This window comes from Scyliorhinus torazame, chromosome 12, assembly GCF_047496885.1.
Source record: "Scyliorhinus torazame isolate Kashiwa2021f chromosome 12, sScyTor2.1, whole genome shotgun sequence".
NCBI classification, from domain to species: Eukaryota; Metazoa; Chordata; class Chondrichthyes; order Carcharhiniformes; family Scyliorhinidae; genus Scyliorhinus; species Scyliorhinus torazame.
In genome coordinates, this window is record NC_092718.1 from 25,387,519 (window position 1) to 25,413,044 (window position 25,526).

Consider the following 25,526-nt stretch of genomic DNA (forward strand, 5'->3'; position numbering starts at 1 on the left):
ACTCGCACAGGGGCAAAAATACTTCTCATGTCAGTAGCACCAGCATCTATCAGAAAAAAAGTGACTGCCCAGCAGTGCAATACCTGCTGTTTCCGCCACTACCAATATCCCAAACCCCCATGCACCCACCCCACCACTCAACAAGCTTTGACAGCTACCAAGTACTGCAATAACTGTGCCCTGTCCAATATGTATTCCAAACCCCACCCACTTTTGGCAGTGCTCAAGATATTCCACAGTGGCATTGGTGCCCACCTGCGTTATGTGGAAGGGAAATTTGATTGAAATATATGATCTTCCAGGCTTTGAAGTACTCAGAGGTCCATAAATTAAGACTATGTTAGATGGTTTATTTGTTTCACATTTCTATCCTGAAGATGCTATACGTAAGGGGGCATAGACCTATCAGATCCGCAAACCTTCATCAGCTTCCCCAGCTGTCCATTCATAATGTCTGATCCTAGGCTGTGAGTACAAACAGGCTATTTGGCCTGGAGGGTCGGCAGAGCTCTTCTCTGACCCTGTCCTCACCCAGTGTCTGCACATCAGGCACCTTCCGACAAGCATTGCTGGATCGTGTTCAGAAGTTGTTGACCTGTGGGCACGGATGTCAATTGGTGTACACCTACCCCAGCTGATATCAGATAATGTAGCACAGAAAGGTAAGAGAATCTGCGCTATCCTGGTTCTTGTGACTCAGTCCAACACATTGGCACATGCACAGTGCTAAGTGTTGTTCCATATTGAATTGTTCCATGTCTGCTATCACGTTACCTGCTGCTCTTCGAGACTGATCACAGAGCCATTGCTGCCACTCCTCCTCTTCCTTTGGAAGGCTGCAATTTCTTCGGTTTTAATTTTAAGAATCTTTTGCTGTTGCTTATGTTGTATTTCAAGCTCCTGCACACAGAAAAAGGGGGAGATGAGAATTTCATTATCTTTGGGGGACATTCATAATCCACCATGCATCCCCATAATCCTGTTCCTGGTTATTGTATGTGCAGCAAACGGGATGAGCCATATATCCCTGGATTAGATCCTCAGCTGGCATGGAGCTAACCTCTGCAGCTCCATCAGTGGGATGTGTTTTCAGTTCATTATCTGTTTGTTGAATTCTGCAGTCCATTGGCATCAGGTTCCATTGAGAGGGATGTTGTCATCCTGGGATGTGTTAGGTTAGCAATTCACAAAATAGCTGCTGTCGGGCTGGAGTGCCTTGAAATTCCCACCCAAATTGGGATTAATGTCTGGCAGGGTTTTGGTCAGGACCCCCTACCTCCATATGTCTGCTGCAATGGAGGGGGGGTGCTCAATACGGGGACCTGTACTTCACAAACCTCAAGGGGAGAACAATTGCGATCCCCCGTCGTCTTTGTGAGGGTTATAACAGGTAATGCATTTCTGATCTGGAGTGATAGAACTGAAATCCATAAATCTCAAAATAATATGCATCAGGTCCAAATATTTATTTTAGACGAGCAATGTGGTACGTATTTAATTTGTGAACTGAATTGATTTGATTAAAGGCTAACATAATCAGAATTCACGAGTGCCTATGATTTTAAGGTATGGCCTGTATCTGTTACAATGTAAGTTATTTGGGATTGTCAGTAAGTGTTTGTTTACAGGAGTCCCTTTGTACAGGTTTTACTGTTTTCAAATATCGGGGAAAGCTCATTGAGTGTCACGTTCAACAGAAATACAGCGTGATTTATCCAACCCCAGCGGAAGCCCAATATACACCGTGCTGTACCATCACTCGATGTTTTCCTTTCTGCATCGCTGTCTCAAGTCGCCTCTTCTGATCCATTTCCTCCTTCAGTTTTTTCTGCAGCAGTGCCTGTTGCTGCTTCATTAGCTGCACATTTCTCTCCATATCATGGATTCTCCGCTCACTCTGCGATGACAGCGATACCAGTCGCTCTGTATCCCGCTTCTTTTGTCTGAGCACCTGGAAACGGGATTACGGTAAAAGATTTGCAGCAGCAGAAAGTCAGTTGCATGATACTAAAAAAATATCCAGCACTTTTCCAGGAAATATAACTGGATGGATCTGTTACATAATACTTACAGGATCAAAACAGGCCACTGAACCCAACAGATCCATGCACTGTTTATGCTCCATGTAAGCTTCCTCCCTCCTCCTCGCCGAGCCCATCAATATTACCCTCCTATTCCTTTCTCCCTTTTATGTACATCTAGTTTCCCCTTATATGCATCTGTACTATTTACCTCAACTACTCCATTATGGTAGGAAGTTTAACATTCTAGTCACTCGCTGGGTAAAGATGTTTCTCTAGAATTCTCTATTGAATTCATTAGTGATTACCTTATGTATTTGTGGCCCATAGCCTTGATCTCACTTGCAAGTAGAAAGCCTTCTCTGCATCAAAATCACCCTTCAGTCTTCTTTTTAACAAAGAGTCTCAACCTGTTAATCCTTTCTTTTTTTAAAATAAATTTAGAGTACCCAATTCATTTTTACCAATTAAGGGGCAATTTAGTGTGGCTAATCCACCTACACTGCACATCTTTGGGGTTGTGGGGGTGAAACCCACGCAAACATGGGGAGAATGTGCAAACTCCACACGGACAGTGACCCCGAGCTGGGATCGAACCTGGGACCTCGGCGCCGTGAGGCTGCAGTGCTATCCACTGGGCCACCGTGCTGCCCTTGATCCTTTCTGATAGTCGTTTATGTATCATTCTAGTAAATCGATTTTGCAACTTCACGAGGGCCCCAATATCCTTTCTACAGTACAGAGACATGGGGCGCTATTCTCCCCCCCACGCCGGGTGGGAAAATTGCCGGGGCGCCGCGCAAATCGCGCCACGCTGCCCTGACCCCCACACGCGATTCTCCCACCCCCCGGAAACCAGCAGCGCGCGATTCGCACCAGGCCGCTCGGAGAACCGGCGAGCGGCAATTCTCCGGCCGGCTGGTCCGAGCGGCCGCAACAACACGAAAGGTTCCCGCCGGCGCCGTCCACCCCTGGTCGCTGCCGGCGGGAACTCTGCGGGAACGCTGGGGGGGCGGCCTGTGGGGGGGGAGCTCCTTCACCGGGGTGGCCTCCGATGGGGTCTGGCCCGCGATCGGGGCCCACCGATCGGCGGGCGGGCTTCTCCCCCTCCCCCGGGCCTACCTCCTTCCGCGCGCAGCCCCCAAACACCGGCTCCATGTTGGTAAGGGGCCGACGTGCATAAGACGTTCCCCGTGCATGTGCAGGATGGCGCGGCCCAACTGCACGTGTGCGGGTTGGCGCGGCACCCATTTGGCACCGCGTAAAGGCGCTGGAGTGGCGTGAACCACTCCAGCGCCGCGCTGGCCCCCTTTGGGGGCCAGAATAGGTCATGTCCGGGCCCTGTTTGCGTCGTCGTGAAACGCGACGGCGTTCACGACGGCGCAAACACTTGGCTTCAATATCGGAGAATGGCCCCTCAGGACTGTTCACATTACTTCAAGTGTGATCTAATCAGGATTCTATATACATTTAACATACGTTCTCTGCATTTAAGTTCCACATTCCTACAGAAATTGACGACTGTAATTGTAAGAATGTTACCGTGAGAAAAGAATTGCACACAGGTCCTAAAGAGGGTTATCTCCCTCTATCTTCTGAAGGAGCTTATAGCACCACAGGTGCCATCCACTTTCTGATACCGCATCCAAGTGGCCATTCTTTGCGAGAGCACTGTGCACGATTTCCCACTGAACTGGAAATTGGGTATTCAATAATCCGGTGTATCCGTCCCAAGAATCAAATGCATTGCAGTGCATTGCAATAATCTAAAAGTGTGAATTCTGCTAAGATTGCATGAAAGCGCTCTGCATCTGCACTTCCTGGGAATACAGAAGTCAACTGAGTACAAAGAAATGACAATCAGAGACTGTCACTTAAACATAAATGCTGGAGCACTATTCTAAACTAAAGACCAGATTGCCATTCAAAGATTTATACCAGATCGCGATTCTAAATACATACTATGCAACTTTTATTTTGAAATACTGGCCCAATAACACTGCAAAATCTTTCACCACGGTGCAGCAGAGCTGGCACTTGGTGTGGCTCACTCCACCCTCCCTGTGTAATTCAACCTCTCATCCAGGGGCAGTGGGGAGCCACATCATCTCACGCACCTGCACTTTACTCTGTGCTGCAACTATTTTTTTCTGGTACTCCTGGAGTTTGGCCTTTTCCATGGGGTCCCTGGGTTCCTTCTCCTCGAGGTCCTGGAGCTGTTTCTGAGCATCGGTTAGCTCTGCCCTTGCCTGTTCTGCCTCCTGCTCCAACACTTGAATCTTCCGACAGTACTGCTTATTCATTGCCTGGGCATCTCTCCCTAGCCATCCAAACACACATCAGGTTTAGCTGAAAACATATGGAATTCCAAACAGTGCCCAACAGTTCACAACTTGTATAACTTGCCACAGTCTTCCTATTTCATTCATTTTGCTGAGGGAACTTATAAAAGATGCTTTGAGGTTGCATTTTTAAATTTTTTTCGATATTTAATGAAGGCATCAAAGTTTCAAAAAACAAATGTAATCCTGTTATTGTAAAAAAAATCCTTTAGAATTTTCAGTTACTGTCTTAAAAATGTCAATGCAAAAGATTCAAAATAACATTTTGAGAAATTCTGCTAATCCCCTGGCTAGATTGCATAATCAGAGGAACAAGGTTTACAAAATTATGAGTAAGTGTACAAAATTATGAGGGGAAGGATAGAGTGGATAAGATAATTAACGTGGTCAATTCACCTACCCTTCACATCCTTGGGTTGTGGGGGGTGAGACCCACTCAGACAAGGGGAGAACGTGCAAACTTCACAAGGACAGTGACCCAGGGCTGGGATTGAACCTGGATCCTCAGTGCTATGAGGCAGCAGTGCTAACCACTGCACCCTTGTGCAACCCTATATTGTTTTCAATTAGAAGATGGACGTAGAAATTCATAATGGAAAATGTTAACACAAAAGGTTTGATTGAAAAGTGAGAACAGCAAGTTAAGTTGTGCAGACAGGAAATCATAGAATTTCTGCAGTGCAGATGGAGGCCATTCGGCCTATCAAGTCTGCACCGGCCCATGGAAAGGGCACCCTATTTAAGCCCACAGCTCCACCCTATCCCTGTAACCCAGTAACCCCACCTAATCTTTTTGGACACTAAGGGCAATTTAGCATGGCCAATCCACCTAAGCTGCACATCTTTGGATTGTAGGAGAAATCAGAGCACCCGGAGGAAACCCACGCAGACACGGGGAGAATGTGCAGACTCCGCACAGACAGTGACCCAAGCCAGGAATCAACCCAGGTCCCTAGCACTGTGAAGCAACAGAGCTTGGTACAGACCTATCGCTTTAAATATATTACAAATAAAGATATGTTTTATCATTACAGATACATACTGTAAGATTTTGATCATTTTTAGAATCTGTAACATATTTGGAATTTATTCCTCAAACACTTTTAAAATTGTCCCTCGGAATTTTGGCTAGTGGAATGCTTTCCAGGAAAGCTATTGTTTGTGAAGAAACAAAATTGTCATCTTGTTTTATGACTCGGTTTCTTTGAGACTAGAGTTGAGGTAGCTGTATGCTGTTTAACTGTCCACAATACAATTAGGTGATTTTGTAAAATCAGTTTGAAGTATAACACTGGGCCGGATTCTTCAGCTCCGCAACCCCAGACTTTCTGGGTCCCCCTTCCCCCAAGTAAGGGGCTGACCCGACCCCCACACTCCCCCCAACTCCAGAGACTTCCTAAACAAGAAGACCACCCCTCCCAGACAACCCTTAAATGAAGGGACTCCCTAAATAAAGGGACCCCCCCAGAGACCCCATAAATAAAGTGGCTTCCCAGAGACCCCTTAAATAAAGGGACCCCCCCCAAAGACCCCCATAATAAAAAGACCTCGCACACACTTCCACGGAAAAGATACCCCTTTCAGGAAGCCCCCTTGGGGGGGCATTATGGGCCCAGATGACCAGAGTTTCACACAAGCCCAGAGATTACAGTTCCCGGCCCGCTAGGTGGATGTCATTCGGACCAATTTGTATCCTCCCGCTGGCACGCGAGCGCAAACCTCGATGCCCCAACAACGGGGGGCCGGAGGATCGGAAACGGATCGGCGTCCGATTTCTTCCGGGCGCTGTATTCTCCGCTGCATTGGGAACTCCGCTACCAGCAGCGGATAATCCAGCCCCATGTATTACTCAAATTGATCTGTACCAGAAGGGAACCTTTATATTCTGATATCTGTGTGGCTTGAGTTAAAATATGTGACAACTTTGTTTCGGACTGTTTGACATCAAAAGGAAGCATCTGATTTGTTTGTAATGGAATGTAAACTTCTGGGTGTGAGGAAGTAAGTGATAAAGCCATGTCTCAGTTTACAACCCATAATGCAGGGGGTTGCAAAGATGGGGTGGCACGAGATGATTTGGACCTTAAAGCGAGTAAGAGGGGTGGATTTGGATCATCTCCAAAAGGAGGAGAAATGAGAAGCTGAGGGATAGAAGTCGGAGAGTTGGTGTTTTCGTTGGCATGGTGATACCATGGTTTCTGGGGTATGACTCTTCTGGACACAGTTCAACGTCACTTCAAAGGCAAAGGAGAGAGAGGCGTCAGCTATGCTGACAATACCAATAATTCCTGAAATCTTGAGAGATCTTTGTTGTCTTCACTGCTTCTTATTAAGTATATGTAAAATCTTGTTAATAAATTCTACTTGCTTCATAAATACTAGTTATTTGTACCTTGTGGTCAAACGCAACTGAGGATCCTAATGTTACTAATTAAAAGTTCAGACATTAGAGATTTTAATTAGAAGTGCTCAATACCGTAAACTATGTGTTACTGCATTATCTCACCTGTACTTCGTTCAGTTAGAAAAAGTCTGTGCAATAACATTTAAGTAAATCTATTTTTTAAATGGATCCCTTGTACCTGTTTTGATGAGTTCTTTGATTAATTCTTCCTTCATGCGGATGTTGATTGCCAGCTCCCGCATTTTGTGCTGTGCTTGGACGAGCCTCCATTCGGAGTTCTTCAGCTTGGGATGGTATGCAGGTGAACCTTCCCTGAATTCATCAGAGAATGACGGTGAGTGGGGCGAATTCTGGTCTCCCTTCCTGTGTGGAGCTGCGGAACATGAAATTAATATGGATGAACGGAATCTGGTATTTATGATAGGTAAAAAGGAGTATTGATTACAGATTTAAAAAGAACCCAGTTTGAAAACCATTTTAAAATGGATTCTGTCCTAAACTACAGAGCTGAATTAATCCCATATCAATTTAAAAACCACATATCTTACAGAAAAATCTGCAAGCACACAGCATTTGTTTGAAACATTTGCAAAAGTACTAAACAGTGCAACAGTTTCATCAAGGTCAAATTAACACCAGAGTTAACATGAATCTGCCATTGTTCAAAATGTGAATATTATAACAGTCAACAAATGCCAACTTAATGATAAGTGTAAGCTTACATTCCAACACACAGAAGAAATCCAAAGATGCAACATAGTCAAGCCTATGTTGCACATTGATGATTGACAACTAATCATCGAATCAAATGTATTGAAGACTCATCCAAACCAATCAGCATGTTGCAGGGGTAGGAACAGTTTGACTCAGATTGATAACAAATTCCTTAAAGATAGTGGTCTGGGCAGCCATCTTCATTCATGAATCATCCTATACTAATTGCTTGACTATCTACTATCTTTATTTCGTATTTTCATATTTCCACAGGGGCTTTTCACAGTAACTTAATTTGAAGCCTACTTGTGACAATAAGCGATTTTCATTTTTCATTTCATAACTCTAGTCTGCACCGCTGTTTTGCTTTGAGCAAGAAGCCATTACTATATTTTGAAATTCAAGTCGTTGGTAAGCTACTAAGTTTAATTATATCTCGGAAAAGTCTTCTGCTGGCAGGGGCTTTTTTGAGAACATTTGATTTGTAACCACAAGAAGATTTCAAACTCCCAATTATAATCAATAGACACCCAATAGAGATTTCATTTCGCACCTGAGACGTGTAGTGCAAATTTCTGCTTAGTTAAGTGTATACGAGACTACGGGTAGATTTCAACAATGGACCAATCTTCAGCCCGTTTGATTAACACCCCTTCCACAAACATTCGATCCCTCCACCACCGTCGCACAGTAGCTGCAGTGTGTACCATCTACAAGATGAGAGGTCATTTCATAATTTTAAGTAGAATCTATTCCTGCTGGAATATTCTGTCTACGGAAAAACATTGAAGTTCTAGTTCATTTCATTGGGATCTTCCCCAGAATGCGCTGGACCTACCCTGATTTAGTTGCCTTTGTGAAACATGAAATCAGGATAGTGGGACCTGATAGTTGTACCATGGGGGGATTATTATAGAAACTCAAAGACAGAGAGGCAGTGTATTGTGTAGCACTAGTGTTTGGCATTATGGATTTCTTGGATATGGGTCGAATCCTGTGGACTACCATCCCTATAACACTGCGTGGAGGCAACTTACTCAGGTGAAGTGCTTCTCTGTAGGGAGGGCAAGAGAAAAGCCATTATCAATGCACTGAACACTGCAAACAGTTGCAAGTCAGATTTAGTGCAGGTTTGACAGAACTTCTGAAATCATGCATTCAAATGTGGATGATAGAGAGAAAGTGACATAGTGGATAAATGGAAAGAAATAAATGATTTTATTTATTTTTTATTTCAATTAAGAGGCAATTTAGCGTGGCCAATCCACCTACCCTGCACATCTTTGGGTGTGGGGGTGAGACCCACGCAGACACGGGGAGAATGTGCGAACTACACACGGACAGTGACCTGGGCCGGGATTGAACCCAGGTCCTCGGCGCCATGAGGCAGCAGTGCTAACCACTGTGCCGCCATGTCTTAAGGAAATAAATTAAAGGAGGAGAATTGCTTCACAAAATAAATATGTGTAGACATCTTGGCCTACATGTTCTGTATTCCTTTTCCAATTGTTACAGTGGAATTTTGGCAGACGAGTTAGCCAAGGACAGTTTCTGCCACGTTCCATGCAGTTTTTCAGGTGTCAATTCCACTGTATCTTAACAAAGTCACACTATGTGGGCAGGTATATTGTAACAAAGGCAAATTAGAGAAACTTGGCCCATGTAGTCACCGGGGCTAAATGCTAGCCCCAGGCATCCAGCATGTAATGATGGGCAGAAGGGTAGCCAGCATCTGCACAAATGTTCAGGCAGCGGCCACTGAACATTTGGGTAAGTCAAGAGTGGAATAAATAATTAACTAAAAAAGACTCACACTTTTGAAAGCAACACAGAACCTGCACACATCCAAACATTGTGACAAAGCAGGAGAAGGTCTCTGAAATGTGGGGCCGAGTCAGGGATTGCGGGTGGAAATGTCTAGGTGTCAACCTGACTTAGAATTGATGCTCTCCAGGTTCCTGCTTATCTATTATATATGCTTTACCTGAAGCAGAGGGCAAATAGCAACAATCCGACCTGTACCATGACAATAGTTATTACCTTCAGGAAAAGGAGGTTGGTATTTGCAAATAGCAGAGTAATTACAAAGAATAATGAATTCTCCTTGAATTAGCAGACTGATTATTGCCATGGCTTAGTGTTAGTGACCGGACCATGAGAGGCTGCGTACATTTCATTACTTCACTTTGCAGACTGCTCGAATCGCTGTCTCGGAGCTGGCTGAGGCTGTTTCTGCTTTTCAATGTGCTGATCGTTCCAGGGACATCTCTTTTTGTCCAGGTCCGATTGATTTGGTGCCTGTCGAGGAACAAAAGAATTAATCTTTGGACATCTTAGCAATACATCTCTTCAAAAATGTTAGCAGTGATAAGGGGGAATGTTGGTCGGAGGGAATGAGTGGACAGTCAGTCAGGGTGGTTTAACATAGAACATAGAACATAGAAAATACAGCACAGAACAGGCCCTTCGGCCCACGATGTTGTGCCGAACCTTTGTCCTAGATTAATCATAGATTATCATTGAATTTACAGTGCAGAAGGAGGCCATTCGGCCCTTTGAGTCTGCACCGGCTCTTGGAAAGAACACCCTACCCAAACTCAACACCTCCACCCAACACCAAGGGCAATTTTGGACATTAAGGGCAATTTATCATTGGCCAATTCACCTAACCCGCACATCTTTGGACTGTGGGAGGAAACCGGAGCACCCGGAGGAAACCCACGCAGACACGGGGAGGACGTGCAGACTCCGCACAGACAGTGACGCAAGCCGGAATCGAACCTGGGACCCTGGAGCTGTGAAGCAATTGCACTATCCACAATGCTACCGTGCTGCCCTTAAAGAACAAATAAATCTACACTATATAATTTTACCGTAATCCATGTACCTATCCAATAGCTGCTTGAAGGTCCCTAATGTTTCCGACTCAACTACTTCCACAGGCAGTGCATTCCATGCCCCCACTACTCTCTGGGTAAAGAACCTACCTCTGATATCCCTCCTATATCTTCCACCTTTCACCTTAAATTTATGTCCCCTTGTAATGGTTTGTTCCACCCGGGGAAAAAGTCTCTGACTGTCTACTCTATCTATTCCCCTGATCATCTTATAAACCTCTATCAAGTCGCCCCTCATCCTTCTCCGTTCTAATGAGAAAAGGGTGTGTGGGAGATTCAGACGGTTGGGATAGGTGACGGTCGGGTGGTCAGTGTGGTTGGGGGAAGGCTCGTAGGGGGTCAGTACTATAGTTAGCCTGGAGTTAGAAGTGGTTAGTAGTGGGAGGCACGGTAGCACAGTGGTTAGCACTGTTGTTTCACAGCGTCAGGTCCCGGGTTCGATTCCCGGCTTGGGTCACTATCTGTGTGGAGTCTACACCTTCTCCCTGTGTCTGCGTGGGCTTCCTCCGGGTGCTCTGGTTTCCTCCCACAAGTTCTGAAAGACGTGCTTATTAGGGGAATTGGGCATTCTGAATTCTCCCTCAGTGTACCCGAACAGGCGCAGGAATGTGGGGACTACGGGATTTTCACAGAACTTCATTGCAGTGTAAGCCTACTTGTGACACTAATAAAGATTATTGTTATTATGTTTTAATTCTTCTAACTTTTCCTGGGTAACTACTCCTGTCAAGACAGTCAGAACCATCCAAGGTTTGCAATTTAAATCATACTTTTGGATAGTTTCAAATGCAGGGCAATTGGCTAACGGAGATTTGAACTTGCCATGCAATCTTTACCTGGGGACTTCTGGGGGGGGGGGGGGGGGGGGGGGGGGGGGGGGGGGGGCAGTTATGCAACTCATTTGTGGGGTACCACCCAGTTACAACTCCCAGAAGCTCAGAAGTTACAGGCCTATATGTTTTGACCATCATTTCAAGAAGCTATAGTTACAATTGATTCATGAAGTGTAGAATTCAACCATAGGGAAATATATTCCAGGGACTGTTAATTCCTACAAGAGCACATCTAAACAAGAACTGTAGACAAGTGCCAACCCTGCCTGTAGGGGGCTTTTGTCCATTAGTCTGTAACGGTCTTCAGCCATGATGAAACTATACCAGCTATCCTGGGATAAGAAATCATTCAAACTGAAGTGATTGTTAAGGTATATAGAAATAATTTATTATTAATTTATGGAGGAACATGTGTATTATCATGTAGCAGGGTTGAATTATCATGTAGAAGAGGTGAATTGTCATGTAGTAGGGTTGAATTGTCATGTAGTAGGGTTGAATTGTCATGTAGTAGGGTTGAATTATCATGTAGAAGAGGTGAATTGTCATGTAGTAGGGTTGTATTGTCATGTAGAAGAGGTGAATTGTCATGTAATAGGGTTGAATTGTCATGTAGTAGGGTTGAATTGTCATGTAGTAGGGTTGAATTGTCATGTAGTAGGGTTGAATTGTCATGTAGTAGGGTTGAATTGTCATGTAGTAGGGTTGAATTGTCATGTAGTAGGGTTGAACAAAAGGCACAAAGTGTGGTTGTTCGAACTGATACTCTAAAATTCAAAGATCTGGCTTGAAAAACACACCAAGTTCAAGGCAAAATGAGTACTAAATTTGCCAGCTAAAGCTTGATAGGTTTTGTCAAAGTAGATCATAGAATTTACAGTGCAGAAGGAGGCCATTTGGCCCATCGAGTCTGCACCAGCTCTTGGAAAGTGCACCCTACCCACACCTCGACCCTATCCCCATAACCCCGTAACCCCACCCAATCCAACCTTTTTGGACACTAAGGGCAATTTAGCATGGCCAATCCACCTAACCTGTACATCTTTGGACTGAGGAAGGAAACCGGAGCACCCGGAGGAAACCCATGCAGACGTGGGTAGAACGTGCAAACTCCGCACAGACAGTGACCCAAGCCAGCAACTGTGCTAACCGTGCTGCCCAAAGAGGGATGTCAGGAGTGGGACTCTCACCTCACCTCTGGAGTTCAGCTCTTTGGTCCATGTTTAAACCAATTCAGTGCTGTGAACCCTAACATTGAAAGTCAGTTTAGTTATGGTTTACCTTTTTCCTTTACTCCTGGAGCGTTCATCATCCTCTGGTTCCTCTTCAGATTGCAACACTGTTGAGTCACAATCCTTGTTGAAGTCTCCATGAAGCGCAGAATCCCAGTCCGCCAGGTTCCTCTGCAGGCAGTGATTGCAGCTGCGAAACTCGGCACCTGCGTACTCCGTGGAAGAGGCATTTGCACAAATCTATTGATAAAAGAGAGTAACATGGTTTGTGGTCCATCAAGAATACAAAGTCACAGGAATAATGTTGTTCAGTGGTTCAAGGCACAGATATGATTGGTACTGATGCCTGAGTCAAAGCCAGAAATACGGTGTGAAAGTTTGCCCTCATTTCCTGCTGAACATCCAATCGCAGCAGTTTCAAAACTATAGTCAGTTGAGAAGGTTTTGTTATAATTGGCAATGGCAACACCCTGTGGGTAAATACACAGCCTTCATATACTGCAGGTCAGAATGATTCACTCGTCAGTGTTAATTAGCTGATTTCAATCTGGGTGGCAGAGAGATGGAAATCATGCAGACTTTGAGTCCTGGGGCGTCATTCTCCGAACCCCCCGCCGGGTCGGAGAATGGCCGTTGGCCGCCGTGAATCCCGCCCCCGCCGAAGTCTCCGGTACTGGAGATTGGGCGGGGGCAGGAATCGGGCCGCGCCGGTTGGCGGGACCCCCCGCTCAATTCTCCGGCCCGAATGGGCCGAAGTCCCGCCCAGAAATTGCATGTCCCGCCGGCGTAAATCAAAGCTGGTATTTACCGGCGGGACCAGGCGGCGTGGGCGGGCTCCGGGGTCCTGGGGGGGGGGCGCGGGGCGATCTGACCCCGGGGGGTGCCCCCACGGTGGCCTGGCCCGCGATCGGGGCCCACCGATCCGCGGGCAGGCCTGTGCCGTGGGGGCACTCTTTCCCTTCCGCCTCCGCCACGGCCTCCACCATGGCGGAGGTGGAAGAGACTCTCCCCACTGCGCAGGAAACTGTCGGCGGCCGCTGACGCTCCCGTGCATGCGCCGCATTTCCGCGCCAGCTGGCGGGGCAAAAAACGCCATTTCCGCCAGCTGGCGGGGCGGAAATCCCTCCGGCGCCGGCCTAGCCCCTCAATGTTGGGGATCGGCCCCCAAAGATGCGGAGCATTCCGCACCTTTGGGCCGGCGCGATGCCCGTCTGATTGGTGCCGTTTTTGGCGCCAGTCGGCGGACATCGCGCCGTTGAGGGAGAATTTCGCCCCTGGTCTCTACCTAGTGACCTCCTATTGGGCAATGCCTGCCTGCGGCAATCAGATACGGACAGGTTGGGCTCAGCGGTGTAATCTTCCGTAGGTAAAATAACCTACTAGCCCTTACCATCTCAGGCTACATGTGTAGACTAGTTGACTTTGTGAGGCATTGGAGAGTATGTGACACCAGTATAACTGTGCCCAGGAAAGGTGGCAACACCTTCAGAAGGTGAGGTAAAGAAATGGTGGGAGACAGCCTCATTCTCTGCTAACTTGTAATGTTGGTTAGTTAGTGCGTTGCGTCTTTTAGTACAGGTTGCTTTTGGAACATCGCTGGTCTCTGCCCCTGCTTCAGCCCATTTGCTGCTGAAACCTTCATCCGTACCTTTAGGCTTGATTACTTGGCCAGCCTCCCATCTTCAAGCCTACGTAAAATTGTGCTCATCTTAAACTCTGCCACTCGTATCCTGACTCGCTTCAAACCTTATTCACTGGCTCCCCATTTAACAGTGCCTCAAATTTAAAATCCTCATCCTTGTTTTCAAATCCCTCCCGGGTCTCATCACCCTCAATCTCTGCAGCCGTCTCCTGTCCTACAAGTCTTCAAGGTGTTGTTGTATATGAATCAAGAACCTCTCTTCACCTCCTATTTTGTCCCAAACATCAGCTGACTGAAGGGGCCATATATATTTAACTGACAGACAGAATCTAGATCAGTGAGATAAGAATGAAATTGACAACAAGTTAGAAGTAACTTATGTTCACAGTGTTGCTTCCGCACCCTCTGGATTCTATACTCAAACTCCCTCCCTAAACCGCCTCTCCAACTTTCTCTCTCCTTCAAAACCCCTTTTTCACCATGCTTTCCGTAACCCCTCCCAATACCTTCCTCTTTGACCTTGTGCCAACTTTAATTTTTTAATAATCTTTATTGTCACAAGTAGGCTTACATTAACACTGCAATGAAGTTACTATGAAAATCCCCTAGTCGCCACATTCTGCCGCCTGTTTGGGTACACGGAGGGAGAATTCAGAATGCCCAATTCACCTAACAAGCACGTCGTTCGGGACTTGTGGGAGGAAACTGGAGCACCCGGAGAAAACCCATGCAGACACAGAGAGAACATGCAAATTCCGCACAGACAATGACCCAAGCCGGGAATCGAACCTGGGACCCTGGCGCTGTGAAGCAACAGTGCTACCCACTGTGCTACTGTGCCCCACCCACTTGTGCCTAATTGCATTCCTGTGGAACGCCTAGGGTTATTTCACGATGTTGAAGGTGCTACAGAAATGCAAGTTGTTGTTGTAAATTAAATCACATCACAGGCCACTGACAGTCACCCCTATAATGGGGTCCCTGTAATGGGAGTAAATTGATGATATAATCTGAAACGGTTTAGCTTTGCACCCATTAAAGAAAGGTGGATTTGTGATTATACAGTGTAAATCAATCTCCCTGAAAAATGCGTCACAATCAATTACTGTTGAAGAGCAGTGATCATTATGCAGAGAAACCTGGCAGCTGCTTTGCACACACAATCCCGGAAGTCTCTGAAACATAAATGTGCCATTTTCTTTTGACACTGATTGAGGGACTTGAGTTGACAAGAACACCAAAGAAACCTCCTATCTCTTCTCTGTCATGACCAAGGATCATGAGCATCCATCTGAAACATCAGAAATGGCAGGGATGGTTAATGGCTTAATGCCTCATCCAAAGATCGACACTTTCAATACTATGCCTGGATTGTCAGCTCCCAATATGTATTCCAATTCTCAAAGGGTTTGAAGTCACAACCTTCTAACCTGGAGACCAAAGAAGGCAAGCTGACTATACTGATGTTACATCTGGATAGCATACTGGGCATCTCTTAAGTTAATTGAAACATACCTTTCCGGAATGCAATCTTCCAGTCTCATCACTGATAATGTGGTTGGAATGTGGCACATGTAATCTGCAAGAGTGAGCAGTGTCTAGAGGGGCAGTGTGAGGCCTGCAGCTGAGGTCAGCAAGGTGCAGACTCTCTAGCAGTTCATCCATCAACACTGCAGACTGATTCCCTCCTACCAACTTCAGCCTGCTTTGCAATTCGACAATCTGATCTTCCTGGTCCAATAACGTTTCATTCTGAAAAACAATCCAAAAGGAAATATTAACAAACACTCCCTCTCCCAGCCGCCCAGCCAACTAAGCTAACTGACACCCCAGTAGCAGATACATTTAAGAGGAAGCTAAGATAAATACATGAGTGAAACGATTAGAAGGATATGCTGATAGGGCTAGCTAAGAGGGTCGGAGGAGGTTAGTGTGGAGCATAAGCACCAACTTAGATCAGTTGGATCGAATGCCCTGTTTCTGCGCTCTACGTTCTTTGCAATGCTGGTTGTCCTCCAAAACATTTCTCAAATGGCCATTCTTTATGTGAGGGCCTGGTGACCAAGCTGAGAGAGCTAAGATCTCATTTGGCCTTCCACACATGGGGCGTTATTCTCCGACCCCCCCGCCGGGTCGGAGAATGGCCGTAGGCCGCCGTGAATCCCGCCCCCGCAGAAGTCTCCGGTGCCGGAGATTGGGCAGGGGCGGGAATCGGGCCGCGCCGGTTGGCGGGACCCCCCGCTGGATTCTCTGGCCCGGATGGGCCGAAGTCCCGCCCAGAAATTGCCTGTCTCGCCGGCGTAAATCAAACCTGGTATTTACCGGCGGGACCAGGCGGCGTGGGTGGGCTCCGGGGTCCTGGGGGGGGCGCGGGGCGATCTGACCCCGGGGGGTGCCCCCACGGTGGCCTGGCCCGCGATCGGGGCCCACCGATCCGCGGGCGGGCCTGTGCCGTGGGGGCACTCTTTCCCTTCCGCCTCCGCTACAGCCTCCACCATGGCGGAGGCGGAAGAGACTCTCCCCACTGCGCATGCGCGGGAAACTGACAGCGGCCGCTGACGCTCCCGCGCATGCGTCGGGAAACTGTCAGCGGCCGCTGACGCTCCCGCGCATGCGCCGCATTTCCGCGCCAGCTGGCGGGGCAACAAACGCCATTTCCGCCAGCTGGCGGGGCGGAAATCCCTCCGCCGTCGGCCTAGCCCCTCAATGTTGGGGCTAGGCCGCCAAAGATGTGGAGCATTCCACACCTTTGGGCCGGCGCGATGCCCGTCTGATTGGCGCCGTGTTTGGCGCCAGTCGGCGGACATCGCGCCGTTGGGGGAGAATTTCGCCCATGGAATCACGTGTCAGCATGGGTTTCCTCCGGGTGCTCCGGTTTCCTCCCACAAGTCCGGAAACACGTGCTTATTCGGTGAATTCGGCATTCTGAATTCACCCTCTGTGTACCCGAACAGGCACCAGAGTGTGGTGACTAGGGGCTTTTCACAGTAACCTCACCGCAGTGTTAATGTAAGCCCACTTGTGACACTAATAAAGATTATTATTATTATGAAAAACACGCAATGTAAATTCACTCCGATGACACCAGGAATGAGGGGATATGGTTAAGATGAGAAACTTGGTGAAATGAAAACCCGGTTCACTGGAGCACAGAAAGCTAGGATGGAGACGGGTGCAATCTAATGGATCGAATCTCAAAGTTCTGGAAGTGTTTGACAGGATATATAGTGAAACAGGGCACAAACACAAGATTAGTAGCAGAAGAACAATCAGGAAGGCGGGAAGAAACTTTAGAGTAATCAGAATATGAAATGCACAAACGACAATTAAATGCAGCTTCAAGAGCTTAAATAAACACGTGAAGATTAAGATAAAAGGGAAATGAGCAGGGGAATGTGATTAGAGTAGACAGCTCCGGCATGGAGGTAACAATTACCACGGCTAATTGGATCTCTGGTGCTGTAACCTCTGTGATAAGTGTTTAAGGTCTACAACAGCATTAGCTTATCACTGCTAACAACAAACATTGCAACTGTCTATAATGAAGACATAAAGTGCTGGAACTCTACCACAGAACAGTCAGGATGTGAAAGAGAAAAGATAGGACAAACTGAGTGGCACGTGAAAAGAGACTAAATCATGAAGAAAGTCTCAGGCAACTAAACCTGTCACAGGGGAAAGGCTAAAGGGAAACGCAATCTTTTCTGACCAGCATGGCAAGATTATGTTTGGTCTCAACTGGTGCCTTTAAAAAGGAGCAGGATCAAGATTTGTTGAGAAGGAAGATTGAAGGCTGCAGAGATATAAACACTGCTGCTTGCTAATTTTCAGTAGTGGTCAGACATGAAAATGAAAGGGTAGAAACTAATGTTGGACGGTAGTGTAAAGCGGGTGATATGGGATCAGATGTCCATTACATGCAGCACCCCAATATTTAATTCCACTGACTGTAATGGAACCGAACATCAGGTGCTGCGTATAACAGGATTTATCAGATTGGTCATTCACGTTGCACCACCTGAGAAAAGTTTCTACCCCGACATTTCCATCAAGTAAAATGGACAATGCAGACGGTCCCAAACAAAATAATCAGGTCTCAACCCTGAATCTAGCCGGTATGATTGATGTGTGTTCATTTCTCAGTCTAGGTTTCCTTAGGCAAACCTGCCATTTTCTTTTGATGGGGCTGTTGTCCTTTTTCATTTAAATGTATTCCCCTTGTGCGCTGCAAACAGTCCAGCTTCTTGTGTCTGCTGTTCCTGATCATGGCTGCAGCTAGTCATACCTGTGACTGAACCAAGACACTTGGCTCATACCTGCTGTTTAAACCGCTCCATGGCATCCTCAAGAGCTGCCAGGAAATCTCTGTTCTCTTCCTCCAGCCGCTGAACCTTTGCCTGCAGCTTTGGGACAAGCTGCTTCTGCTCTTGCCCGAGGTCTGTGTCAACTTCACTTGGGCCCTGTATAGAGAGGAGGGGGAGATTTACAATATCACAATGTATAGCTATTGCACATAAAATGGTGATACCCATTATCACAACAGTCACTGAGCTATCTGCCAGGCTACCAGCAAAACATCATGGGAAAATTTTTATTTAATGCTAAAACAGAAAATACTGGACAATCTCAGCAGGTCTGACAGCATAGAATCATAGACATTATAGTGGAGAAGGAGGCCTTTCGGCCCATCGAGTCTGCACCGGCCCTTGGAAAGAGCATCCCATGCCTCCATCCTATCCCCGTAACCCTGCCCAATATTAAGGGGCAATTTTAACATGGTCAATCCACCTAACCTGCATATCTTTGAACTGTGGGAGGAAACCCATGCAGACATGGGGAGCAAGTGCAAACTCTACAGACCGTCACCCGATGCCGGAATTGAACCTGGGATCCCGGAGCTGTGAGGCAGCAGTGCTAACCACTGTGCCACCCCATCTGTGGAGAGAAAAGGGAACTAACATTTTGAGTCTGGATGACTCTTTGTCAAAGCTTTGTCAGGATGCTCAGAATGTGGAAAGACTCCAGTTCATCTACTGGTCCAAAAAGGATCTCTCCAATTCTTTACTCATTTGACTTCTTTAGCCAGAGGGTCGTTACACATGGAATAGGGTGTTCAGGGCAGCAGTATGAAAAAACAGTGATTGAGGTCAATAATTCTAGGGCTGCATGGTAGCACAGTCATTAGCACTATCGCTTAACAGTGCCGGGATCCCAGATTTGATTCCTGGCTTGGGTCACGCTCTGTGCAGACTTTGCACGTTCTCCTTGTGTCTGCGTAGGTTTCCTCCGGGTGCTCCGGTTTCCTCCCACAAGTCCCGAAAGACATGCTGTTAGGTAATTTGGACATTCTGAATTCTCCCTCTGTGTACCCGAACAGGTGCCGGAATGTGGTGACTAGGGGCTTTTCACAGTAACTTCATTGCAGTGTTAATGTAAGTCTACTTCTGACAATAAAGATTATTGTTAAAAAAAATGAGAAAATGCATGGGCAGATAGGTGGCAGGTACAGTTCAATGCAACAAAAAAAAAAAAGAATTTTGGAACTAAGCAATTTGAAAGCTTTAAATCACTTCACTTCTATTTTGTGATTTTTGCACGCCTTTGCAGCAAATACCTTTATTTTGTCATCTAGGTGTCTCAATAATAAACAAAAAGAGACATTTTCCTTAACTTTTCCTGCTCCGTTTGCACCATTTTAAACAGACCAATGGAATTCCATCGTCAAAGTTGTACCTGTGGCTTGGATACATCCCGGGTCTTGGGTTCATCAGCTGAATTGCACTCAATACCACTGTCCAGGCCAGAGGCAGTGGAAAGCTCACTTCGTGTCTCTTCCACATTTGTTGTCCACTCTTTCACTTTCAGCACCTGGTCCAGGGTGAGGTTCCTGTCTCCCTGCAGTTCCATGAAGATTCGGTACGCAGTATCTGTGCAGGTCCGGTAATGGGCGCTCTCGGCATGCAATCGAGCCATGTACTCTTCAGTTGACCGCCTGAAGCACTTGCTTGGTGCCACTTGTTTGTTCTGATCCAAAGCCTCATGAAGTGTCTTGATTTGCAGCTCCAGCTCATTGGTACGATCCTGTTCCTTCTTGCAGTTTATTACTGCCCGGTTTCTAATGTTCTGAGCCCTTTTGGCATAATTTAAAGAGTTCAAATTCTCATCAAAGTTGAACGAAGAGGGACTAATGCAGGCAATCATCAGCGTCTTTGCATTCCCGCCAAGTGAGTCTTTGAGGATCCTGGTGATCTTGGAATCCCGATAAGGAATATGCAAACTCTTTCTTCTAGGATCACCCAGGGCACTGATGACATTGCCCAATGCCAGCAATCCACTGTTAATCTGAATGGATTCTTTCAGGCGTTCGCCAGTGTTGCCCGTCTTCACAATTCGTTCTGAGCCTGCCAGGTCCACAAAGTGGAACTTGGAGGTTATCACCTGTGTAGAACTTAGCAGATCTCCAGCAGCGGCTGCGAGTCGTGTGATACGACCAAGTCCTCGCCTCTGTTCCATGGTAATGGTAAAGATGGTGTGAGAGCGGCTGGAATGTGTGTTGACCTGCGTGGTGCCAGTGTGCTTGGCAGTGTTACCAATCTCGAGTAGGCTCAAAGCTTCGTCCAAACCTTCCACAGCGCACTCCTTGACGCCACAAAGCACTAGAAACAATAGACATTCAGAAGACAATGAATAGGCAAATCAGTTCCCGTACAACAGAAGCTGGCATTGATTTACCATTCATTGATGAACCTAACAATGCCCTAAGTTCTCTTTATAGACTTGACCTGCCTCCTGAATCCACAGATAGTGCTGCAGGGTCACAAGGCCTATTTTGGATGACATGGCATCTGATTTCCTCCTATCTGATTGTGAATTCACTGACCTGTGTTTCCTTTGTCATCTTCTCGAGTGCGGATATCTTTGCTTGCTGTTTCCACCTCCAACAAGTCTCTGAATTCTTCCTTGTAAACCTCGAGATATGACACTTTAACAGCGTGGTCCACTGCATCATTCTCATCAATCAGCTTAAATATCTCAGCCAAAGCACGGGGAATTATACCCTGGTCATCATCAGTAACGGAAGCTGAGGGAAAAAGGAGCTTGGGTAAACATTTAACTTTGTAGCAGCCCCATCAGAGCGCCAACATGACACATCTAATAGTGCACAACAAAAAGATCTAGGAAAAGGCCATTCGACCCAAAATGCCAGGCCATTTTTAAATAGATCAATTCTGCCTATTCACATTCTCACCACACCCCCAGAGACTTGCTTCTTCAAAAGCATGTGTTTTTATTTTGAAAAACATTCGATTGAAGGCTTTTCAAAATAGTTGCAAACACAAAACGGCAAAACAAGATGGACCAAGGAAATACAAACCCAACCACCATACCAGGCCACCTTCCCCCTCAGAAACCACCCATTCGCCCGCCTACCCCTGGCATCTGCCTTCTTTTTCCAACCTTTCGTCCCCCCCGCCCAACCAGAAACTACCACCCAACCCAAACAAAACCCACCACCATCCCCCCGCTTCCCCCCACTCCCCCGCTGATAATCCTCCTTGAAGAAGTCAATAAATGGCCTCCAACTCGAAGTGAACCCCTCCGCCACCCCACAAATAGCGAACTTGATCTTTTCCAGCTGGAGAAATTCTGCCAAGTTGCTCACCCATACCCCGACCCTGAGTCCTGCCCACACAACAAAATCCGTTTCCGGGCTATCAGGGAGGCAAAGGCCCCTCTCCCCATCTGCACTCCCGGATCTTCCGACACTTCATATATCGCCACCTCGCGATTCAGAGCTACCTCTACCCCCCCCAAAACCTTTGCTATACCTCCGAAAAGCCTTTCCAGAGTCCCCTAAACTTCAGCAAACTCAGAACATATGAACATGGCTCGCTGGTCCTCCTGCACACCACCCAGACCTGTACTCCACTCCCGAGAAGAAACGACTCATCCTCGACACTGTCATGTGGGCCCTGTGCACCACCTTAAACTAAATAAGGCCTTGCACATGATGAGGATGCATTCACCCTCCGTCAGGCTTCCCTCCACACTCCAGCCCCCAACACCCCTCCCAGCTCCTCCGCCCACTTATGCCTAACCTCCTCCACGGGCACTCTCCCTCTCCATCAACTTCCATACATGTCCGCCACTCTGCCCTCCCCCATTTCATCCTCGTTAAAAGCTTATCCTGCAGCACTGGGGACAGCAGTATCGCAAATACGGCACCTCCTTCCTCACAAAGTTCCTAACTTGCAGATACCTGAATCCATTCCCCGTTGGTAACTGATACGTCCCCACTAGCTCCTCCAGGGCTGCAAAACTTTCCACAGTGAATAAATCACTTAAACATTCTATCCCTACCTGTCGCCACCCCTGGAAACTCATGTACAGCCCCACTGGCGCAAATCTGATTATCACAGATCGGTGCCCACAAAGACATGCATTCCAAACCAAAGTGCTGCTTACACTGGTTCCAGACCCTCAGTGCTGATAGCACTACCGGGCTCGTGGAGTACCTGACCGGCCAGAGCAGAAGGCCGCCTCCATCCGCTTCCAAACCATCCGCTCCTCCACTGCCCATTTCCTCAACATCGCAATGTTTGCTGCCCAGTAATAATTATTCAAATTCGGCAATGCCAGCCCCCACCCCCTTGTCGCTCCCTCTCCAGGAACACCCTCCTAATCTGCACCCACACAAAGCTCAAAATAATACCGTTCACCTTCCTAAAAAATGACTTAGGGAAACAAATCGAGAGGTCCTGGAACTCAAACAAAAACTTTGGCAGCACCATCATCTTCGCTGTCTGTACCCGATCCGCCAATGACAATGGCAACACATCGCACCTCAACTCCTCTTTCATTCCCTCCACTAGCCACGCCAAATTCAACTTCTGCAGATGGGCCTAATTGCGCGGCACCTGCATCCCCAAGGTAACAAAATCGCGCCCCCACCAACTGAAACAGCAGTGCCCCCAGCTTCCTCTTCTGCCCCCTTGTCGTCACAGAATCTACAGTGCAGGAGCCCATTCGGCCCATCGACTCTGCACCGGCCCTTACAAAGAGCACCCTACTCAAGCCCACATCTCTACCCTATCCCCATAACACACACTTACCCTTTTTGGATACTAAGGGCAATTTAGCATGGCCAATCCACCTAACCCGCACATCTCTGGACTGTGGGAGGAAACTGGATCACCCGGAGGAAACCCACGCAGACACGGGGAGAATGTGCAGACTCCGCACAGACAGTGACCCAAGCCGGGAATCGAACTTGGGACCCTGGAGCGCGAAGCAACTGTGCTAACCACTATGCCACCGTGCTGTCCCGTGTTGACTGGAAACACCTTGCTTGTCCCCCGGTGCAGCCCAAAATAACCCGAGCTGACTTTGTTTGTTCTAACACTCACCTTAGGCGTCTTATACAACAGGCGAACCCATTCCACAAACCCCTGTCCTAACCCGAACCCACCCAGCACCTCAATCAAATACTCCATTTCGACTCGGTCGACCGCCTTCCCCGCGTCCATTGCCTCAACCCTCCAAGGACATCATAACATTGAGCAACCTCCGAACATTCATCGACACATTCCCTCGTGAACCTCACCTGGTCCTCTCCTATCACCCCCGGCAAACACTCCTCCATCTGGATCGCCGACTCCTTTGCATCTACATTCAGCAGCGAGATTGGATGATACGACCCACACTGCATCGGGTATTTATCCTTCTTTAGCATAAGTGAAATCGAGACCTGAGACAGCGTGAGGGGCAGCTTCTCCTCACCCTTGACTCATTAAACATCTCCACCAATGTGGGCCCCAGCTCCGTCCCAAACATTTTATAAAACTCGACTGGGAATCCATTCGGGCCCAGGGCTTTCCCCACCTGCACCGACCCCACACAGCCAATGACCGGTTCACCCAGTCCCTCCACCTTCATCTGTTCAACCCACGGGAATGTGAGAAAAAAAATGAAAACTCCTTCGCACTCGGCCTATCAAACCGCCACATGTCCGCCCCACCCATATGTTGCATAAACCGCAACAACTCCTTAGCTGTCGCAGACACCTTCCAGGACCTAGGGCATGACCGATCCAACCTTGGATCCAGAACAGTGCTAAAATTATCCTCATTAATCAGCTGGTACGTGTCCAGGTCAGGAATCTTCGCTAAGACCCGCCTCACAAAATCCTCATTGTCCCAATTAGTGGCATATACATTCACCAGCACCACAGGCGGCCCTCTAGCTTTGCACTCACCATCATGAACCTCCCCCATGGATCAGTCACAGTACTGCCCACCTCGAAGGCCACCATTTTGTTAATCAGCACTGCCAACCCCCTCGTCTTCATATCCGACTCCAAGTGGAACACCTGCCCCACCCAGCCCTTCCTCAGCCTCCTCTGGTCCCTCAACTTCAGGTGTGTCTCCTGCAAAAACACAACTTCCGCCTTCTAACTCTTTAAATGAGCGCGAATGCTTGATCTTTTGACTAGGCCATTTAAGCCCCGGATGTTCCACATAATCACGCCGGTCAACCATAATTTCTCTTCAACCAGCTCCCCCAAGTCCACGCTTCGCTCCCCCTCAGGCCCTCCCCAAGATGTTCATCACCATCTCCTCCTTCCCCATTGCGCCACACCACCTCCGCCCCCGTCAGCCTCCCTCTCCTCCGCCCCCGTCAGCCTCCCTCTCCTCCGCCCCCATCAGCCTCCCTCTCCTCCGCCCCCGTCAGCCTCCCTCTCCACCCCCCCACCCCCACCCCTACCCCTACCCCAACCCAGAAACACAAACAAAAGAAACCCAAGGCATGTCTGTTTTTATTCCTAACTCCTTGAATAATATCCACTTCAATGTTTTTCTCCAGACACTTATTCCACAATTAATATATGATTAATAAGTTTCTAGGCAGGTACCTGGCTCTGGTTCGAAATTGGAGCATTACTAAACAATAAAATGTATTTCATGCCTCATTAGGTGTTACGGATTCAAACAATGAGACTTGTAAGCATGCAGCATTTTACCAACTCCCTCCTTTTTAAATTAGTTAATTTCAAGATAATTGGGGAATAAGCACTCGAGACGAGGAGCTTTCGTACTTCATTGCTCCTAGAATTATGTACCACATGGTAGTTTCACACAAACCAGTGAAACAGAACTGTGCTGTTAATTTGAAATCAACTCAATCCAAGTTTAGAACAGTTAAGAGAGAACCTACCTACAGTTACTATTAGACTGCGTGTAAAACTTCTTAACTAGATGGCTCTGATCTCCTGCTCTTATTCCTGGTTGGCCTCAGCCCCTGTGCCCTTGTCAATACTACTCTGGGAAGTGGTCGTACAAACTCCAGGAACCTTCCCTATCCCTCTCTGCCATTAACCACTCTCAGGCGGCTGGATAATACAGACAATGTGAACCAAGGCATACTGTCTGCTTTGATTTCAT

At 47.4% G+C, this 25,526-nt stretch overlaps 1 protein-coding gene across 2 annotated transcripts in view; it reads right to left on the minus strand.

The window, feature by feature from the left end:
• kif7 (kinesin family member 7) overlaps positions 1 to 25,526 on the minus strand; it is a 49,733-nt gene that overhangs the window by 18,683 nt on the left and 5,524 nt on the right. For both annotated transcript variants that reach the window (XM_072470570.1, XM_072470569.1), the window contains exons 3-12: positions 20,966 to 21,166; positions 19,819 to 20,741; positions 18,402 to 18,545; positions 15,601 to 15,837; positions 12,493 to 12,683; positions 9,652 to 9,779; positions 6,946 to 7,140; positions 4,139 to 4,341; positions 1,754 to 1,951; positions 775 to 900 (exon numbers count right to left, since the gene is read on the minus strand). In XM_072470570.1, coding sequence (XP_072326671.1) covers positions 775 to 900; positions 1,754 to 1,951; positions 4,139 to 4,341; positions 6,946 to 7,140; positions 9,652 to 9,779; positions 12,493 to 12,683; positions 15,601 to 15,837; positions 18,402 to 18,545; positions 19,819 to 20,741; positions 20,966 to 21,166 — 2,546 coding nt within the window. The remainder of the gene's footprint in view (positions 1 to 774; positions 901 to 1,753; positions 1,952 to 4,138; positions 4,342 to 6,945; positions 7,141 to 9,651; positions 9,780 to 12,492; positions 12,684 to 15,600; positions 15,838 to 18,401; positions 18,546 to 19,818; positions 20,742 to 20,965; positions 21,167 to 25,526) is intronic.